The sequence below is a fragment of the Zootoca vivipara genome, chromosome 9, assembly GCF_965207765.1.
Source record: "Zootoca vivipara chromosome 9, rZooViv2.hap1.1, whole genome shotgun sequence".
NCBI classification, from domain to species: domain Eukaryota; kingdom Metazoa; phylum Chordata; class Lepidosauria; order Squamata; family Lacertidae; genus Zootoca; species Zootoca vivipara.
The window spans coordinates 35,793,035-35,815,389 of record NC_142592.1 but is presented as its reverse complement, the minus strand read 5'-3'; the positions used below and the strand labels follow the sequence as shown (position 1 = coordinate 35,815,389).

At 41.3% G+C, this 22,355-nt stretch overlaps 1 protein-coding gene across 3 annotated transcripts in view; it reads left to right on the top strand.

Moving 5' to 3' along the window:
- Positions 1-15,427, top strand: part of DCN (decorin) — an 81,242-nt gene extending 65,815 nt beyond the window's left edge. For all 3 annotated transcript variants that reach the window (XM_088652577.1, XM_035127232.3, XM_035127233.3), the window contains exons 4-8: positions 8,983-9,196; positions 9,872-9,985; positions 11,508-11,601; positions 12,507-12,645; positions 14,024-15,427. In XM_088652577.1, the coding sequence (XP_088508703.1) occupies positions 8,983-9,196; positions 9,872-9,985; positions 11,508-11,601; positions 12,507-12,645; positions 14,024-14,218 (756 nt within the window). In that variant the 3' untranslated portion in view covers positions 14,219-15,427. The remainder of the gene's footprint in view (positions 1-8,982; positions 9,197-9,871; positions 9,986-11,507; positions 11,602-12,506; positions 12,646-14,023) is intronic.
- Positions 15,428-22,355: the final 6,928 nt, after the last annotated feature.

Here is a 22,355-nt window from a genome sequence, read left to right as displayed (position 1 = left end):
CTACAAGTGTTACTGCCATAAATTCATCTCTCACCAGGAATTCACTGACACCACAAGAATCCACTGTCAAATACATGAAGTAATGCTAAAGACAAGAGTGGCTCTGGGTGTTTTTCTTTCTTTCTTTTTTTTAAACATACTTTTTATTAATTTTACAGAATACAAAAAAACAAAAAAAACGGTACATACATAAACACCTTTTCCACCTCCTTCCTACCCACCCACATGGGTCCTCCCCTGCCACAGAAGTATCCCATGTATGTGAACAGTCAGAGATGGTCCATTTTATGCTTGGATTTCTGTCCTCCTCCCCCTCCCCTGACCCCAAAGCCCCCCCCTGCCACCAGGGAGCTCCAGCAAACCAGGGCAGTACGCAGGAGGACATCCATCCAACCATCTATTGTCATACCAAAAAAAAAGAGAAAAATAGAAATAGGAAAAAAGGGAAAAAAGAAAGGGCGAAAAAAAAAGACAAAAAACAATACAGAACAGAAAATTTTTTCTTGCATTCATAGTTGTAAAACCATATTTTGTGGGCTTCCCCTCCCCCCTCCTTCCCCGGTTTTCATCCCTTTTTTATCATCTGCAACAGTTTCTTACTTTATAATAATACACCTTTGTATCTTATACAACTTATAAATCAATTGTTAACATTTTCATCTGATATTCAAATCACTGAAAAATCAAACTCCCATTTTCTCTTCCCGTGCCTAATTTTTTTTCCCCCTCCCTCTATAAGCCTCCATATTTTCACATTTTCCAAATTCCATTCACTTTTAAAACTATAACTATTCTCAATTTAACCTTACATCCCCGATTACCGGCTCTACCCCCCCAATCCAGCAAATTCCAAAATCAGCAGACCAGTTATAAACCTGATAATCCATCCTTATAGACAACATCGCTTTCCCTTCACCCCACCCCCTGTTTACAGTCTTTTGCCATCCAGGCCACCATACAGGACCCCTGGATTTCTTCTCTTCTCTGCATATTTTTTCCTTCTTCCCTGTGGGCGTTCTGGAGTTCCAATAATACCAATCATGCCCCCCTCAAAAGCAGGGCACTCCATCCAACTTTTTGTAGAGTAGAGTCATCATTTTTTTCGTGGTGTGCTTCATTTTGTGTTGAATCATCACAGTCCTCATCTTCATCTTTTCCTTCCCCATCATTGTCATTCTCACATTCATCTTTTTCAGTGTCAAAAGCTTCATCTCCTAAAAAATCATATTCCGCCATCACCTCCTGAAATTTTCGCTGTAACTCTTGCCGTCGTGTCTCCTCTTGACATAACTCTATTCTTGTTTCCCACATTAAGGTCAAAACAGACCGCTGGAACTCAGGGGAACACTTTTTTGTTGACATATTTCAGTCCTGCCAAGGTCAAAACTTGTCACGTGGGGTGGAATATGATCACAGTTTATTTTCTCGACTCCATTTTAACATGCTGGCTGCATTCTTCAAGTCTTATTAACAATAAAGTTCGAACTCACATTTCATAAACACTTAAGCCAAAAAAGAAATTCCACAAAGTCCAGAAATACAAAGTGAAGTAAAAATTGACTTATAAATCCTGATCAACTCACTGGGTTGTCTGGGCTGCCGGTCCCCGAGGGAAAGAAAGGTTTTTCTTAGGCTTTACCTCATGCTGCAGGGCAGTCATAAACCACAGTCTCTCTCCCCTTTTCACCCTGCATCAAAGGGGAGATTCTCTTTGATGCCTTTGAGAGATCCTTTTGACTTACAAATCTTCTGTTTATGGCCTCGGGTTTCTATTTACTGTCTCTTTGTTGCCGTGGGGGGTGGGGGTGGCTTCCTCTTTTCTCCCCTCTCTCCCAGATCCAAATTGTTTTATATTCCAAATCGTGAGATTACTTACAGTCTTTTCCAGTCGTTTTATTTTCGGAAGAATCCAGCGCTCTCCGCCTTCGGCTTGAAGCTTCTCCCTGCTAGAATAACGTTGCCGCTCAAAATGGCCCCCGCGACTTCTACCCTCCTCACTCCGGAGCTCTTATTAGAGCTAGCCGAAGAGTTGGGGAGTCCGGATTGGGTCTGTGCCGAGCAAATTGCCCTCGGGACGCCCTTCCCGAGGTTCTAAGGGGCGCAGCGTCGCTCTCGCTGCCCTCCCCACTCCTAGCAGAGACGGGCCGTCTCGGAGACGAGACGAAACCCCGCCGATCGGCGCTGGCGCTGAACCCGGAAGCCGCTCTGGGTGTTTTTCTACTCGTTCACTTTGGGTTAATATGCCGAGGGTGGGGTTTATTTGCTGCTTGTTTTAAAGACTTCTGAAAATGCAATTTCTTGTATTTATTGGTTGGTGCTTATTATGATTGACGTGTTTATTCTGTGAACTTCCTTTTGAGTGGTTTTACTAACCACTAGAAGATGGTTAGTAATTTGTTTAAGAAATAATAACCATCAAGGTATGCCATTCCCATAAAAAGGTAAAGGGACCCCTGACCGTTAAATCCAGTTGCAGACGACTCTGGGGTTGCGGTGCTCATCTCGCTTTACTGGCCAAGGGAGCTGGCATTTGTCCGCAGACAGCTGGTCATGTGGCCAGCATGACTAAGCTGCTTCTGGCGAACCAGAGCAGTGCACGGAAATGCCGTTTAGCTTCCCACCAGCGCGGTCACCTTAATTTAAAGCAGTGGGAAGGGAAGGGAAAGTTGTATTGATCATCAATTCATCCAACTAATGACTAGTTTCAGCAGTGATGAGAGGGTGTGAAATGGAAGGGATATTATTGGGTTGTTTTTTATTTTAATTTGGGGAGTTTTTATTTTGTGTTGGCAGGGTTATTGGGTTGTTGGTTTTATATTCTGTGAACCGCCCTGAGACCGGCAGGTATAGGGTGGTATACAAATTCAATAAATAATAGTAATAATAAAGTAAAGGTGTTTGGGACCATTTGGATAGGTGTGTGACCAGTCAACTAAGTGTGTGGCACAGAATAGCTTGCTGACTGGAAGAGCAATCCACACCCCGTTTAAGTGAGGCTTTGGGGTCTGGGGTGCTTAGACTGGGTGGAGGTGTCCCTCTGCCTGGCCCTCACTACCTTTGCATGCTGAATGATGCCAGGAACAGTCCACTGGTGTGTAACTCCACTTTCCACCCACTGAACATGTGGGATCTCCACAAGTGGCAGACAACAGAAAGCCTTGAAATGAGTCATTTCAGGGTGGGGGGCTGATTTGGCAAAGGATGTTGAATTCCAAGCTGGTGCCATTGCTGTCATGTGATGGCACTGGCTCTGATCTAGGCCTGATCACTGTATCAGCTCCAGGCTGACCCAGCAACGTGCCTGTCGCCACCTGCATCTTGTACTGGTGGCCCTGCAGCTCTCTAAATCCCTAATCTAGTTGCTGACTCCTGCCAACAAAAAGTGCTTTGAAACTCCTACCGCATGCAGGGGAAGGGGTGTGTTATTTTTAAGCAGCCTCTGTTTGTGGTGGTGTATAAACATATATAGAACATTATCAACAATGTTCAGAGATTCGTATTAAAATGAACTGGTCATTTAACTCTCAGTGGCAGTCCTTGTAGCACTGAGTTGAAGAGAGAAAAATATGTCCACAGCTAAATGAACAGTAAATGTTTTTGGGAGAGGCTTTCTGCACTGCTGAACTTTGAGTGACCTCTTCTTCTCAGAGATCTGGCCACTCCTGGCTAGTATACAAAATTAAAACCATGCACATCTATCATAAACACAGTAGAGCCATCTGCAAAACATACCTCCTGTTTTACTGACAATGAACAGGAAATCAAATACACTAGAGAGAAAATATACAACACATGAACTGTTCAAAATAATAGTTTCTCCTCTTTTTGCTTTTTCTTCATGTTTTCCCTCCCTGCAGCTGTTTATATATTTTCTGATCTTTGCAAATGTTCAGCTTTTCCTCCTGCACGTTTTAAAGATAGCTGGCATAAGTTTTATTCTGAAAGGATTTAGAATGGCTAGAAATCAAAACAGAGTTGAACCATCTGTTTTTCCATTCTTACAAGTAAGATAATGCATTCAGTGAGCAAATATGCTCTACAGCTGTGTTCCACTGGTCAAAATAACAAGGGAACATTATTCCCGAATAATTATTGCTTTCCAAACATCTCAAAGCACTTTCCAAATGTAAATATATTTAATCTCATATTTTTGTGAGAGTCCGACAAGGAAACAGGTACACAGCACAAAAGAAGTAATGTTCACATAACATAGTAGGGCCACATGACTGCTTCTGTGGTCCAGTGATTTAGGTTCTGGTGACTATGTGAGCAAATCAATCTCTGCTTCAGTTTACTTGCTGCATATTAAGTGAATGCAATTTATATACTACATTATATGGTGGTTGTAGTGATGCATCAATAAGGAAGGGGACAGAGAACAGATGAAAGATTAACCCCATCGCCTCCCTGTAGTTATTTAATAGGTTGGTCACCTAGCTATGGAGTGTGTGTGTGAGAGAGATATATATATATATATATATTTAATGGAGTGCTCTATCTCTTTGAAGCTCAATTTCTGATCTCCTACTAGTTCTAACCATTCATTTCAGAAGATCGACTTCCCCTCCACCTCATAGATGTCTGGCTACTGCCACCGCCTCCCTCTCAGAGACTGAGGGAGAATAGAACAGTGAAATCAAAGTTCCTGTCCAGGAGCTTACTCAGGATCTGGAATTGACTTCCTTGGGGACTGGAGAGGAGAGGGGATCATGAGTACAAACATTTTCCTGGACTAACAACGGTGTGCAGTTTTGACTGTACAGTATGATGGCAAAGGAGGGGGTAATAACTGCTAAAATGAAAGTGTTGGAGTTAAGGACTGCATGGAACCCATGCCAGTTGCCCTGGATCCATAGGGACATGTAATACAGGCACCCCCAAACTGCGGCCCTCCAGATGTTTTGGCCTACAACTCCCATGATCCCTAGCTAACAGGACCAGTGGTCAGGGATGATGGGAACTGTAGTCCAAAATATCTGGAGGGCCGAAGTTTGGGGATGCCTGATGTAATACATTGAATGTGTGATCATATTTAATGCCTGTTTGTGGTGTATTTTTCTAATAGCAGCTCTAGGGGTGGGATCTAGTCAGAATTGGGTCTACAGTATGCATGAAGAGAAGTCAATAGCTTCTCTCTCTCAACAAACAGCATTTGATACTACTGCACATGGAGAGTTAACCCTCCATAGACCGTTCTCACCTTTAAAAAGAGGAGAATATTGTTGGCTTCAGGTTCTGTCTCTCTCTGGGCCTCTGGTTGGCCACTGTGAGAACAGGATGCTGGACTAGATGGGGTTTTGGCCTGATCCAGCGGGGCTCTTCTTAATAATGATCTTACATTTAAAGCTATGTGTTGTTTCTTGCTAAGTATTTGAGAAGACAGTATATAAGCTATAGCTGTTCAGTGAAGGAGGAAGCATGCTCTTCGCATTTTCAAAGGCACTTTAGATATTAAGACAGACCAGATATTTAAAACATATTCCAAGTCTGAGTTCAAGTAGACACAAATTGGGAACAAGGAACACTTTTCTTGGTTATACACACAATAAATTTGTGTGAGAATCTGAGGGGCTTGAACTTTTTTTGAGTGACTCAGACATAACATTAATTCGGAACTTGTGCAAGATGAATAGTTGTGACAACACAGAATGTATGTACTGAGCCTTAAACCTAGAGAACCAAAGTACTTTGTTCCATTATGAAAAAACTGGTTAGTCCTGTAAAGGTAAAGGTGCCCCTGACCATCAGGTCCAGTCGTGTCCGTCTCTGGGGTTGCGGCGCTCATCTCGCTCTATAGGCCGAGGGAGCCGGTGTTTGTCCACAGACAGCTTCCGGGTCATGTGGCCAGCATGACAAAGCTGCTTCTGGCGAACCAGAGCAGCACACGGAAACGCTGTTTACCTTCCCGCCGGAGCGGTCCCTATTTATCTACTTGCACTTTGATGTGCTTTCGAGCTGCTAGGTGGGCAGGAGCTGGGACCGAGCAACAGGAGCTCACCCCGTTGCAGGGATTCGAACCGCCGACTTTCTGATCAGCAAGCCCTAGACTCTGTGGTTTAACCCACAGCACCACCTGGGTCCCTGGGTCCGTATATATATAAAAATGTAGGCATTGCGCACGCGGATAAAACAGCCTTTCTCCATAACCACTGAACCGAATTGTAACAAATTTGGGCAGAATGTACCTTGCACATCAGGGAGGGATCTGGCATATAAAAAAAATTATCAAAAAAACCACACCTTTCACACCTAAAATAATGATTAAACACAAAAAGTGACGCCCAAATTAGATGTCACCACCAGAAGCTCTGAAGACTCCAGCAGCATCCAAAAACTGCGCCAGATGACATCACAAAATTCCACAGCAACCAACTGAAAACAGTCCTTTTGCAGCAACAAGGCCCAGCTTTTTCAATAGGCCGCAGCATTGCCAAGCAGGGAAAAACAAACAGAATAGGGCCTTTCACAGGGATGAGACACAACAAAGGGAGGGGGGGGACCCTGAGTCAGCCAAAGCAGTGGGGGGTGGGTTGGGACAAGGAGACCTGAGTAGGCCAACCACCAAAACAGCCATTCCACCTCCAAAGCCCAAGCCCAAAGCCTCTCCCGGCAGCTGCATTAATAAACGCCTGGCAGCATTAGGCAGTCATTCACCATTTCCCCTAACATGCACTTGGGGGCACGGAAAGGGTTTTTTGCTTTTTAATTTAGTGGGCGTTGTGTCACATGCGAGGCTACAGCGGCCCCTTTTAACCTAGGCTTTATACTATGACTGATTGCCAGCCGCTGCGTCTTTAAAAACAACAACAACCACACACTTTCTTCCCCCAGTTTAAGTCCTCGGATATTTGCAGTGGCCAATCCTTCCCCGCCCCCAAACAAACCACAAACCATACAACAAGGCCCAAATCATACAATACCCACCAAAATAAATGACAACCCCCAAAATAAAATTAAACAATAGTAACTAACTTCTGCTTCTCATGTTATATATATATATATATATATACGATGTGTGCGCAGGGGCCAATGTATACAGGGGGGAGGGGACAACACTGCCCAGGGACAACAGAGGGCTCAGACAAAAGTAAATACTGGGAAATAGAACCCAGAAGCTGACAGTTCCTTCTCCAAGGGTGGGGGCCAATGTAGGAAGATACCGGGGGCAGGGGCCAACACTCCCCAGGGACAACAGAGGGCTCAGACAGTGGGTGGGGGGAAGGGGTCTTGATAGCTCATGGGTCGGGACAGGGTAGGGGCAGTCACAGGGATGAACCGGGGGTGGGGAAGGAGGGAAAGGATAAGTCATGTGTCCGGACAGAGTGGGGGGAATCACAGGAAAGAACCACAGCTACGCGTGGCCGGGTCAGCTAGTGAGCTATGTAAATCAAATTCTGAGCCAACTCTGACAATCATGGGGTTTCCTATTAGGACGCATGTCCTGGGAGTTTCAGTGGAAATAATTGTATGTCATAGAGGTTACTGCAATGGACCTGATTACTCTGCAAAACATTGCTTTGCTTACTTGCGGAAAACTAGCAAACACTAACAAAACCAGTTCCAATGACTATAAGGTTTATTTACACAAAATGACAGGTAATAAGTAAAATGGCTTTGTAGCTTGAATAACTGGCACAGAAATTTAGAAAGATGGTCAGTTGTTATGAGTCACAGTCTACCCAAACCCATGTTCCCTGAATCATAAGCTTAAAATGTTCCTATTACAGATAGAGCTTAAAGAATACCTTACATGGAATATAGATGGGAACCAGGCAAAATATAGATGGAAGCCTAAATGCACCAGGGGGGGGGGAGCTTGAATGTCAATGACTAGTGTGAGAATTCAGAGAGAACATGATTGAAGAAATAAGGAGAATAATGAAGGAATGAGATGTAAATAGCTGTTGCAAGAAAAGGAGATATCAATGGTTTTCTAATTTTCACTACAGTTATTGCCTTTATGTGCACAATCACAACCAAGATTCCTAACAGGTTGGAGTGTCTTGAAAAAGAGTGATAGGAAGTAGCCTCCTGGAAGTTTTTTTTAAAAAATGGATCAGGGCAGCGATCTCCTGCGCAGAAAGCTGAACCAAGTAAGGACTACGAGATGCCCAAATAGGAAAAAAAATCTTCTCGATTGGCATTAGCTTAAACCCAAAGGGTGATCTTTTTTGAAGACAAGGCTGGACAGAAAGGGGACTAATTGTTAATTAATTTAAGTACTGAGTCTTTACAGTCAATACATGTTTCCTGCTGCATGGTGACAAGGATTTCATAACTCTCAGACAAGTGACTGAGACGTTCCCTTGTGGAGAAAGATGGAGATGATTCCCAGGAAATGTAAATGTAGGCTTAATTCAATTAATGGAAGAAGGCTGTTGCTGGAGGCTACCTCAACTTCTGTCCAGAGTTAAATAACTGTAGATATGGTAGACATTGGGGGGAGGGGCCATTAAGGCATCCATTTACACGATCCTTTATGCGTTTTCTTAAGCACAGGTAACTTTTCTGTACAGCAGCTACTATGGAGAGGATACTTGGAGGCAGGGCAGTCTGGAGCAGGTTGTGCGCCCTGGCGCTGAGATCGCTCCGGCGCCCCCGCCCTCGCAGCGTCGCGACCGGCGCCCTGGCGCACCGCGCCACCGGGACCTTACCTAGAGCCGGCCCTGCTTGGAGGGAACTACTGGGGCACCCCGCAGTACTTAGTTTGTACCACTGTGACTTCATCTGATTCTTTGCAGTAACACTGCATTCATTTCTCAGAACAAAGCCAAAGTAAACCCTTATTTTCAGAGCGTGCACTAGGTTCCAGTTGAACAGCTGGAGAATTAAAGGCCCCCTTCCCTATGTCACAGTCCTAACCATGAAGGCCAAATCGCATTCTAATGGACGTTTGTATCTTTAGTGGATACTTATATCTTCCTTTAACAGTATGATGTATGGCATTGACAAAGTTCTATTTTATTGTTTATTGCTTTACAGGCATTGATCCTTGTTAACAACAAAATCAGCAAAATCAGCCCCGGAGCTTTTGCTCCACTCAAGAAACTGGAGAGACTTTACCTTTCCAAAAACAATTTGAAGGAACTTCCAGAAAACATGCCTAAAAGTTTGCAGGAGCTACGAGCACATGAAAATGAAATAAACAAACTAAGGAAAGCCGTGTTCAATGGACTAAGTAATATGATTGTTGTAGGTATGCATCGCCGCTTACAAATAGAGTCCATGATAAGATTTTATCAGATGAAAGATGGTAAAATTCAAAGTCAGTAGAATTTGACAGAATCCAGACTAAGAAATTTCCTAATTCTATTATTGATGTAAACACTTCCAATGGGGTGATGTAACAGTGGGTGGTTGAATGTGAAAAATTAAAGTGTAATTGGGCGTATCAAGCGTTTTGGTTCATACTGAGTTTGCTAAAGTGCTGAATTACTTTTCATGTGTTACACCATGTGTTAGATAATAACCTTCCCCCTTTTTTCACTGGTAACAGTTGGGCATTATAAAGGAGGGTGTAACTGAGAGAAATCAAAAGGGAGAGTTGAAGTAAACACTTGTCTCATAGTGTTCAGCTAGGCTGTGAAAATCTCCAGCTTCACTTATTTTTTATGGAATGAAATTTTCACAACATGCTGCAACCCAGAAAATATAATCAAGTAAAAGAAAACTCCAGTGAATTTACCACCTGAATGTTATCAGTTCTTATAAAGAACCTTTACAGGGGTATCACAACACTAAATGTGATTTTTATTTTAAAAGGCTGGAATTATTTTGCAAAGTAGTCCAGCCAACTGAACGCAATTGGAGAAGAATTAAAGATGGAGGGGTATTAATCTGTTGGTTAAGAATTGTCCATGTTTATTTTTAGAACTAGGTACCAATCCATTAAAAAGCTCAGGTGTAGAAAATGGATGTTTTCAAGGGATGAAGAGACTCTCTTACATCCGTATTTCAGATACCAATATAACAACGGTCCCTAAAGGTAAGCACACTATTTGGGAAACTAAGGCTATGTACAGTATCACTGCCAAAATATTATGAAGAACTTTATTTCATATTTTTATCTTAAATTGTGTAAATTGTAAAAAATAATAAGAAATTGTTGAATGCAAATAATACATCACATGCAGAATATCACTTTACTTTTAGAATACAGTAACAAAATACACTCAAGTTTAAATGGAAAGTATATACCTTACTTTTCCGTGTATAAGCTCAACAATTCCAATCCTCCCCCCAAAAAGCTCAACAACTCTGGGTAATTTTCTTAAATTGGAGTTCCCCCAAAATAGGGGGCATCTTATACAAGGAGGGTGCGTTATACATGGAAATGTACGGTATGTGGTATCAAATATACATTTATCATTCACACTTAGGAGGGTGGACTTTCCCACAGAGAAGCAGAGAATAGCAATATAAAGTATCTATATACTTATCCTTTATTTAAACTTGTGAGATTAATTCCATCATTCTGCATGGTCAGCCTTTATTATATCCCATTTACATTCTACTTTAGATTTAGGAATGATTTTAGGAATATGTGTACAATCACAAGCATGGGTGAACCACTGACCAACAGTACTGTTTCCCAAACTTGGGTCACCAGCTGTTTTTGGACTTCAGCTCCCATCATCCCTAGCTAGCAAGACCAGTGGTCAGGGTTGATGGACATGAAGAGGGACAGAATCAATGCTGAACTGATTGGAGTGAATAAGGAATTTATTTTATGTGAATTCCAATGTGAACTGACCTGATCTGCTCCTCATGAACTGCAGATTGTAATGTAATTATCCTTCAGATTTTCTCTTCAACTTTTGCAGTACAGTTCTCAACTCAAAAACTGAACAAGTTGCGTTAATATATAATAATTAAATACATATTCATATATTAATTGGTGGTTTAAAAAACCACATAAACATAGAAACAGGATGGAACACGTGCAATTGCAACATATTATAAAGAGGGTGATCCATCCATATCTAGTACCACTCTATCTTTCATTTATAAACCTCAAACTAATTAGCAGTCTGTCTATCTATCTGAAAACCACATTGCCACCTTCTATCAAGACCAAAAAAGAGAGTCTAAAAAGTAGCTATACAGAGAAGATCAAGCTTGATAAACAAGGCAGCTAGGACCTTCTTGGTCAGCAAACAAGTTTGGATTCTTCCTCCATAATGAACCTAGGGTTGCCGTATTTTAAAAAGTAAAAACCAGGACACTCTGAAAACCTGGATGTATGATGGCCCTAAATGAACCAGAAAGTGCACATTTACTTCTTCCCATATAAGTGAATGCCTGCAGTTTACATCTAAGGGTGGAGGGAGGGTTGCATTTGAGGACTATGTTATAGTAAAGGCCAAATGTCTCATCACCCCTGAAATGATGTGGATGGGCTCACTCCAACCACTGACTCCCACAGGAGCTTTGTGTGCAATGTGTTTTTGTATACAGTCTACCTTCCATGGGTCTTTGCAACACATGTTCTCCATCTTTTATTGCAGGTCTTCCCACATCTCTGACAGAACTTCACCTTGATGGCAACAAAATCAACAAAGTTGATGCAGACAGTCTAAAAGGACTCACCAATTTGGCTAAGTAATTATTGTTTTATAAAAATGCCCAGCATTATGCAAAATTGGTAGCCTAAACCTTCCTCAACAGCCACAGCTCACTGCATCTGTTAACAAGTTTCAGGCTGTTTAGAGTTGGATCATTCCAAGCACTTTGGCAAGAAAAGCAGCAGTTACTGAAAAAGTATTGAATTTTACATTAGCTAGTTTTCTAGCTTTGAATTGTTTCATCTTTCTGTGTTTAATAGTCTTCAAGGTAGGCTAAAAATCTACTAAATGAACAACAATTTTCATATACTAATGTAGTTTGCGCTACCTTCGTTGAGTAAATGTCTAATATGAGAATGGAGTACATATTTCCTGGGGTTGTATACACGCTACCACAAAAACAAAGCTGTAAAGAACCATTTCTTAAAAATTACATATATATTGCTGGGGTCTCCCAATTTTCACAAATAACTCCACAATTTTTTTTATGCTGCACTACATAAAACAACCTCCCACCTGCCCTGGTATGCATTGATATTCTTGTTATACAGGTATCTCTAGCTGCAGCAGTATGTATAGATGTATTGCAATCTTATCTGGTACTAAAATCTAACTTTAAAATAATATTACTAAGTACCCAGTTACTAATCTGATATATTGTCCACATAGTGATAATTGTATGATGTGAAATTAGCTTCGTAATAAGCCTATGTAGGCCCAATACATGGCTACAAGTGGCCATGTGCAATGGAATTAAATGTAACTATAGTACATGTTTTTTAGTATAGCAACTTGTGCACTATTTTCCTGTTTTTGTGGCATGGCTAGAGAATACAGATAATAAGTTACAATGTATTTAATGTGTGGTGAATCTACAGAAACAATTATTATCTATGAGAACAGTTATTTCACTACAGCTTGCACAATGTTTTTCTCTTGCAGGCTTGGTCTCAGTTTCAATAACATTGCTAACCTGGATAATGGCTCTCTAGCTAACGTGCCACATTTGAGAGAATTACATTTAGACCACAATGATCTTGCCAAAGTACCTCCTGGGCTTGGAGAACACAAATATGTACAGGTAAAGTAGACCATAAGACTGAGATACACAACATTTCTAATTATTGTATATCTCACAGGCAACATAAGACAGTAGTACCTACATCTAACAAAGATGTTGGAAAATCGAATAGAGCAGTAAACTGAATTTCCTCCATTCACTAATACATAAATGCTTACCTGCAATATATCATTCTGATGAAGTACCTTTTTAATCATATGAAGTAATGGTGCATGCAGAGATGTAAAAATTGGTCTGAATGCCATTATCCAACCACCTTTCTGAAAGTTATAGTAACCTTCCTGAAGTTAACACAGGATAGTCTGTGTCTGCTAGCTACCTGGGTGGGACACCACCTAGGAACCTGATGTTTACTATTTACACTTCCATCATAGGAATAAAAGCATATATAAATGAATAAATAACAGATAACATAATACTAGTTTAATTACCAGGTGAACAAACAAAAAAACCATTTTCATTTACGCTTTTCCACCCACTTTGCTTAGCTACTGATCTTGTGATAATATCTGCATTACAGGGTATCTTATTTTCATTTGTTGTAAAACAATCTCAATAGTCTTTTTGTAATCCAGTGGCTCCAGGGGGGGAAAGCAGGGACTGCAGCAGACAAGCAGAGATTGGCCACATTAATCTCAGTGTCACTCACTGTTCCACATGTGTAACAGAGAGCATTCCTCAACAGTGATAAATTGGGGTTGTGCAAGTCTACAGCCCTGCTCTAGTGCTATTGTAATTGTGCTTAAACCATGGGTGCAGGGGGAGCATGAGGGATGCTGTCCCCACTTCCCAATATCCTCATCTCCAACTGCTCCATTGTCGACATTCCCGAACTGAGTGGGAAGGTCTGAAGAAAGTTTTTAAGCAGGTTTGGTTGAACACACTTCAAAGTCTTCCTGTGATAACATCTGCATTATCAGTGTTCCCAGTCACAAAGAAGCTTCTAAGTGTATGCAATCAAAAGAAAAGATGGGAGAATGGGGCTGGGACATATCCCCACCCCCCAACCCAACTGTGTAAGCACTATAACTCCTGCATAGGACTTTTATATGTTTTGGAAATGTACATAAGAGGATCAGAAGAACTTCTGCCTTCTGGTCTTCCTGTAGTATCACAAGGATGGCAACAAATATATATGGAGATGACAACACAATGCAGGGAACTTTAGTGTGTTTCCTGGTGGGCAGAATAAAATATTAATAATGAGTGGGAGCAAGTTTCTTCTATTCTGGTTGCAGTGATTGCTCAAGACATGATTTTTTAAAAAGTGATTTTGGCTAAAGTATGTGGAAATCCATGTAAGAAATGATGATAAATGACCCATGTTAGGTTTCTACAACACAATAGCTTGTCTCACTCAATGTTTCTAACTTTCCAGGTGGTCTACCTTCACAACAATAAAATTGCTGCCGTTGGTCCCAATGATTTTTGTCCTCCTGGATACAACACCAAAAAGGCTGCTTATTCAGGAGTGAGTCTGTTTAGCAACCCTGTGCAGTACTGGGAAATCCAACCATCCTCCTTCCGCTGTATCTATGAACGATCTGTAATACAACTTGGAAATTACAAATAAATGCACAAATGCATTTCTACTAGAAATACCTGTTGCCTGTTAAAATGTTTGCTAACATTAAAGCCAAATACTGGAAACTTACCTGCAGAGTGGATATCATTATGTATGTAAAAAAAGCAAAAACCTAATAGATCATTCCAAGACAAAATTGCTGAATTTACTATGTTTTACTTCCTTGCCAGCATGTGGTATATTTCTGTGGTATCTATTGATTAGCTGAGCACAACAGATTTCAGTATTCCACTGTGCATGAGATTTGGGGTAAATATTTGTCATGCTTTTCACAATTAGAAATTATATAGATGGTGGTATTTACAGCAACACAAAGGAATTACTTGGAGGAAAAGGAAATGAAACTTCCAATATATATATTATTCTTGGTGTGGGGCAGGAATAGTCAACCGAAGACTCAACCAAACTCCATAGGAATACAGCCTGAATGTAGGTGTGCTTACATAACATAAGCAATATTAAAAATGTTGCTTTTGTTAGCATTCTTGGTTAAAATACTCTCTTAATATATTCAAATTTTCATTTATAAATATCCTAAATATAATTCTATGCAAGATTAGGAAACATCTGCTGCACAAAATACATGATTATTGTATCCCTGGATGCTGCTATTTCTGGACTACAACAGCTAACTTCTAGAGGAGCAATTTGTTTCTCCTTGCTCTCATTACCACTTCCCTGTGTCATAATCCACCAAACAATATACCCATATGATTCCCATTCATCTGAGCAACTGCAGTAACCCACTCAAGGGGATGTACACAGTGAATCTGCAGGCATGTGTAAATTTAAGTAGGCATAAGCCCACATTAATTCATTGCTCTTAAATACAACAATGCACTTTCATCTTTTCACTGCATTTGAGTTTCAAATAAAATAGAATGAAGGGAGATGTGCAGACTTCCTTTCCAGCAGTATCTAGAATTACATCTGATAATATGTAACTGGCCAGAACTTGATGAGCAGATTTAGAAGTCATCTGAAACCAAACCTTCTACATTCATCTTTATAACTGGCTTCAGTTAGTGGCGAGCATACCAAAATAAGGATGTATATTTCTGGGATCACTGTCTTCAAAGTTAACTATACATCTTTCCACATGTCAAATAAAAGTTTGGATACCTCTTAATTGTCTAAAATACAATATTTTCAATGTATGTATGTTTTTATATTAAACAGTACTGGCAAACTCCAAAACCTTGGTGTGTGTTATATAGCCTCTCCTGTCCAAAACAATGTCAGAATAGCTTCAAAAAAACTACTACAGTAGCACTGCTCTGGTTTGCCAGAAGCGGCTTAGTCATGCTGGCCACATGACCTGGAAGCTGTACGTCGGCTCCCTCGGCCAATAACGTGAGATGAGCGCCGCAACCCCAGAGTCGGTCACGACTGGACCTAATGGTCAGGGGTCCCTTTACACTGTACTTGTTTTTACGTTGTTACAAACTATTCTTGTGGAACAGACTGCACAAGAATAATCAGCTGCTGCCTCTGCTAGTGCAACTGCTGTGTTAGGATTCTGTTGTTGTGTACCTTTAAACTCTGTCAGAGAATGTTGGATATGGCCTTGATGGAAGTGCTTTTTCACAACATGCACTTACCCAACATATATTTAAACTATGGATCTTGCTACCACAGATTTGGTGTGTTTAAAAGGAGATTAGAAAAATACATGGAAGAGAAGGTTATCAGTGGCTACTAGCCATGCTGGTTTCAAATTCACAGGCGCCGAGCTTCAGAACGCCGGTTGCTAGGAATGAGTGTTGTTCCACTAATATGATGAAGAAGGCTATTCCAAGAAGTAACAAATAAATTCTTAACCATTCAAAATTAGTTCAGTTTCTATTATAGCAAATGAAATTTTGACTTTTTACACTAGAATAATTAATATCATTATGGAAATTGGTTGTTTTTGTTTGCAATTGTAATTTAGGTGCAGTATTCAAATCCACAATACTATGCTTTATTTATTTATTTTTAAAAAGCATTAAGGTGTGTGTGGGGGGAGAACAGCAGAACAGTCACCTGGTGGTTCTGTGGGAACAGCAAAAAGTTGAGATCTTTGAGGGGGTAAAGGGTTTTCTCGGGTAATTTTGAAAGAATGGAGGGTTGACAGATCCCTTCCTACCTGGAGTACAATAGGTAAAGGTAAAGGACCCCTGGACGGTTACATCCAGTCAAAGGTGACTATGGAGTGCGGTGCTCATCTTGCTTTACATACTGAGGGAGCTGGTGTTTGTCCACAGACAGCTTTCCGGGTCATGTGGCCAGCCTGACTAAACCACTAATGGCACATGGAGGACCGTGGTGAGTGCCAGAGTGCACAGAAACAGGCAGCGGTACCTGGTGTGCTTTCAAACTGATAGGTTGGCAGAAGCTGGGACAAAGCAATGGGAGCTCACCCCATTGCGGGGATTCAAATTGCCGACCTTCCAATCGGCAAGCCCAAGAGGCTCAGTGGTTTAAACCAAAGTGTATCCCTACCTGGAGTATACTGATATAAAGCTACATGCCAAAATCTAATGTAATTCATGCAAATTTAGCAACTGCTTTTTAAAAGGAAAGGAAAAGAACAATTGTCTCGAAGAAATGCAATCGGATCCTGAGCTTGCAGAAAAAGTTGATGAAAATGGAAAGAACTATAAACATAGACACAAAGCATGTTTAACTGTTAAAATAATGTAACAAGGTCTGAACAGTAATGGTGAATGGAAATCTGGGTAAGGCTTGGAGTTGGGAGTTTTGGGGAAACAGGTGGGATATGGGTGTGGTAGAACTGAGGGTATCCAAGTTTGTGTGTGTGTGTGTGTGTGTGTGTGTGTGTGTGTGTGTGTGTGTGTGTGTGTGAGAGAGAGAGAGAGAGAGAGAGAGAGAGAGAGAGAGAGAGAGAGAGAGAGAGAGAGAGAGAATGAATGGGAAGTGGAAGTAATAATAAAACAAACGAGGCCATAGGATGGAGAGTGCCCTTCCCTGTGTCTCTTACTTCCGGGCACCCTTATCCTGTAAGGAGGCAAGGCAGTTAACTGCTTACACTGTGTCCCAGCGGCCTCTAGTGATCAGAGGTTTTTCTTGCATTCACCATGAACGATGGCATAGATAGATGTGTCTTAAAATAATGAACATTATCATGTTCTGTGTTTCATGATAGTACAGCTACCACAAAATGCGTCCCCACCCCACCCCCGGATGGAAATGGAAGAAGTCCTGGATGTTTCACACTTCAGAGAATTTTAATTCACTAACTTTCTGTTTTCACCAAATGCACCAACATTTCAAATGAGAGTTCCTTATGAAGAAAGGAAATATACTGCTCACATGTATCCAAATTTGGATGATTTGAATGATACACCTGGCTCATTTTTCTCCTTCAATTCCTTACATGTATATAAAGATGTGAAAAGAGAAAAACAGCACAGGATAAGCATGCAACTAAGCTTTGCTCAGAGTACAACCATTGAAACTAGTGGACCTAATGTAGTCATGTTTATCCATTTCAATGGGTCTACTCTGAATAAAACATACAGACTACCACCTATTGTCATACAAATTGGGCATTTTAATATCCTCACTTTCTTAATGTTCTGTAATAGGACCTAGGAGACAAATAGAACTACATTGAAGAACTTAAAGGGAGTAGATGGCCATGAAATGGATCATTATACTTGCATACTTTACATTTCCATTTCCAAATAAATAAATATTATTTGTGCCCTGCCCATCTGGCTGGGTTTCCCCTAAAGCATGCAAATTAAACAAAGACTTGTGTTCTAACTAGGTGCTGGATATTGGGGAAGGGATATTCTGAAGGAAACCCACCAGTTCCAGAGTCATCAAACTGGTTTAGAGATTAGAATGTGATCTACCTGGTTAAATCATATTAAACGCCTATATATCATACCTAAATAATTGTATCACAAAAATTATTTTCTAAATCTTGCCTGTGACTTGGAAAATTATTTTGTTAAGTGTCAGTGACTTTAGCAAAAAGCAAGTACAGTATATGCAAGTATTTATTTCTAAAACTCTTCTTCCTGCACTGTAAATTGCTTATCAGATTTTGAAGGAAATGTCCTTTAATCATTCATTTTATAAGTGATAAATACACTGTTCCAAAATTGTTGCAGGATTCAATACCAAATGAGAAATGAGTTAAAACCCTCATCAACAGATTCTTCGGGTAAAGGTAAAGGGACCCCTGACTATTAGGTCCAGTCATGACCAACTCTGGGGTTGCGGCGCTCATCTCATGTTATTGGCTGAGGGAGCCGGCGTACAGCTTCCAGGTCATGTGGCCAGCATGACAAAGCCACTTCTGGCGAACCAGAGCAGCAAACGGAAACGCTGTTTACCTTCCTGCTTGGAGGGGTACCTATTTATCTACTTGCACTTTGATGTGCTTTCGAAATGCTAGGTGGGCAGGAGCTGGGACCGAGCAATCGAACCGCCGACCTTCTGATCAGCAAGCCCTAGGCACTGTGGTTTGACCCACAGTGCCCCAGATAATGTGGTCAGCATGACTAAAGCACATCTGGCGCAACAGAGGACCATGATGGAAACCAGAACGCATGGAAACACCTTTTACCTTCCTGCCATGATGGCAGGGGCGTAGCAAGAGGGGGGTGATAGGGGTGGGGACACCCCGGGCTCCACTCTGGGGGGGGCAGTGCCCTCTCCCCACCTCCACTGACGACAGCTGCCGCTGTCGAGGTGCGACCATCATCGCAGAGAGGCCCCGCTACGCAGCGGAGCCAGCAGCAAACACCCCCAGTGCCGCACAGGGATGAAGCCGCTGCAGCCGCGAGCAGAGGATCCCAGGCAGCAGCATCCCCACATGGTGCCAAGGTCTGCTGGCGGCTCCACCACGCAGCACGCATGCGCAGAGCCATCACACACGGCGCATGTATCACATGCTTCCTGTGCATGAGTCGTGCACACACGGCACATGTGTGCTGCGTGGGGCGATGCCCCGCCCCCGGGGGCATGCCCCCAGTGCCGCCCCAGGCCGCGGAAAGTCTTCGTCCACCACTGCACAGTGGTACCTATTTAGCTACTTGCACTGGTGTCCTTTCGAACTGTTAGGTTGGCAGAAGCTGAGACAGAGCAATGGGACCTCACCACCGTCACACAGATTCGAACCGCCAACTTTCCAATTGGCAATCTCAAGAGGCGCAGTAGACCAAAGCACCACCCGTGTCCCTGGTACTCACAGACTGCTCTTACACACAAGCCCTCCTGCACTGATTGTGTAATAAAAATAAGTTGTCTGCCTCTCCCCATTGCTTCAATGAAGTTGAAGATATGAAATTGTATTTTCTAAGCATCTTTTACTCTCTCTACATGTTTGTTCATAATGAATAAATAAGGGTTAAATGGTTTTTGACAAACTAATATATGCCAACTGAAATCCGGATAATTTTTTGTTGGTAAAAAACAGTTAATGTAGCCAAGAACCACATGGCACAACCCATAGTTTCACATACAGTAAATTGACCTGACACATGCTTCACTCTATTTGAATCTGCCACAGATCTCACCAGGCCCTCTTCTGCATATGCAACTCTAAGCGTGCAGATTTCCCTCATTTGTGGAATTAACTGGATTCGCCCCTAATCTTTTTGCCCTTTTCACATTAAAATTATATCTCTCTTCCTGCTCTTTTGAAGCTTTCTGCGCACAATTTTTCTCAACAAATTAATCAGAAAACCTGTTTCTGTAAACATTAGACATTAATAAAAAGAAGGAAGAAATGGGATAACATTAGGGAGTTTTAGACATTTTCAAGAAAGAAGCAATGCAGTGAGTAATTCTCAATTCCCATAAAAAAAGATACAGGGATCAGATTAATACTCTTGTGGTCTGTTAATAGGTTGTACTAGGAGTACCACTTTGTAAATCTCCAAAGCTGCTATTTCCTTTTTAGGAATAAGAAACATGTCCAAGAGTACCACAACTTCTCTAACGCTTATATTATGTGCTCTAATACTTTCCATTTGAAATGCAAGTAAAGTGTGGTTATCAGAGAAGCAAAATGACAGTCTGGGAACATTCCCATTAAAAATAATGAATGCCTTGCACGATTGGAGGCAGATTGTTTTTCATGGAACATTTATATGATTCAGTATGATGTTAAACTTCTAAATAGGTAAAAAGTTGCTAAAATGTTAAGAGCTATGAGCACTATTTAAGGTTTCAATATGTTTAGGGAACATGGCCAGCATGAACTGTTGTTCTCAAATTATCTTCTCTTTATATAAAGCAACAGTCTAAATGCAAGTCTAAATACTATGGGTTGCCTCCAATGTTAGTCATACTCAAAGTAGACACACTGAAGTAAATGGACATGACTACCTAAGGTCTACTAATTTCAGTAGGTCTACTGTGAGTATGACCAACATCAGAGACAGCCCTAGGGTGATTGATTGTCTAACACCCTGCAGACAAGGTAAACTTAGCATAAGATCAAAGTGGGAGAGCCCATGAAGATAAATGTAGTTATTATGCTATTGATTAATACACAAATCAGTGGCATTTTACTGTATACATCTGCAACACCAATGGTATCTGCAATCTATAAAAAAAAATTATCTGATGCAATAATAAGTTTGTTCTAGATTGTCTGAAAGAGTCATGCTATGCTGATCAAGGAGCTTTACTTTCTTGGGCTCCTTGATCACTGCAGATGGTGACAGCAGTCACGAAATTAAAAGACGCCTGCTTCTTGGGAGAAAAGCAATGACAAACCTAGACAGAATCTTAAAAAGCAGAGACATCACCTTGCCGACAAAGGTCCGTATAGTTAAAGCTATGGTTTTCCCAGTAGTGATGTATGGAAGTGAGAGCGGGACTATAAAGAAGGCTGATCGCCGAAGATTTGATGCTTTTGAATTATGGTGCTGGAGGAGACTCTTGAGAGTCCCATGGACTGCAAGAAGATCAAACCTATCCATTCTGAAGGAAATCAGCCCTGAGTGCTCATTGGAAGGACAGATCCTGAAGCTGAGGCTCCAATACTTTGGCCACCTCATGAGAAGAGAAGACTCCCTGGAAAAGACCCTGATGTTGGGAAAGATTGAGGGCACTAGGAGAAGGGGACGACAGAGGACGAGATGGCTGGACAGTGTTCTCGAAGCTACCAACATGAGTTTGACCAAACTGCGGGAGGCAGTGGAAGACAGGAGTGCCTGGCGTGCTATGGTCCATGGGGTCACGAATAGTCGGACATGACTAAACGACAACAACATGCCCCTTCTTCCTTGTCCCTCACCAAACCAGTTGGTTTAAAGGAGCAATGTGTCTCAGACAAAATGGAGATATTTGATGGGAATTTTCTGGATATATTGGAACCAGAAAGAATACTTAAAGTTTTGCCAATTATTTTCCTTATTTTTATAGCACTATATTTGGCAGTGTCTTATTTCAATAGCATTCACATCCAAGCTTTAGGAAGCATTCTTGAATAGTATCCATGAAATAAGAAACAGACAACACTCGGTTGATTGCTTCCAGATTCTGAATGTCTTTAAGTCCTAAAAGGGACAAATGTTAGTATAATTTTAAGGAAGCTGCCAACCATTTATTTCTATCTCAAAACACACACACACACACACACACACACACACACACAGAGAGAGAGAGAGAGAGAGAGAGAGAGAGAGAGAGAGAGAGAGAGAGAGAGAGAGAGTTTCTGTTATATAAATATTTAGGTTAAGCCATAAAATAAAATGTACATGGTTTATGGTTAGATGTATATTTAACCCGAACCATCATATCCAACCTTCCCTTTTACTAATACTTTTTTTACAGTACAGTAAAGGAAAAACCTTGTGTAGTTTCACCATTTGGGGTTATATATTTTTTCCACTGCTAAGGCTTTCATTGAACTATTATGTACTGTACATAACTTAGCAGAAAGAAAAACAAGGGGGAAAAAGGAACGAGTCATTTGGCTTAAGAACTGTGGCTGCACTGAGGTTTGAGAGTTATTTGTTAGATTTTGCTGAAGGCTATAAAATGAGCTAGGGAAAATGCAATGTCTGTTTGCAATTTGAGCATTATTTAAAATTGGTTTCTCCCCCCCCCCCTTTATAATTCTGTTGTTCATGCTGTGGTAGTCAGCTTGAACTTT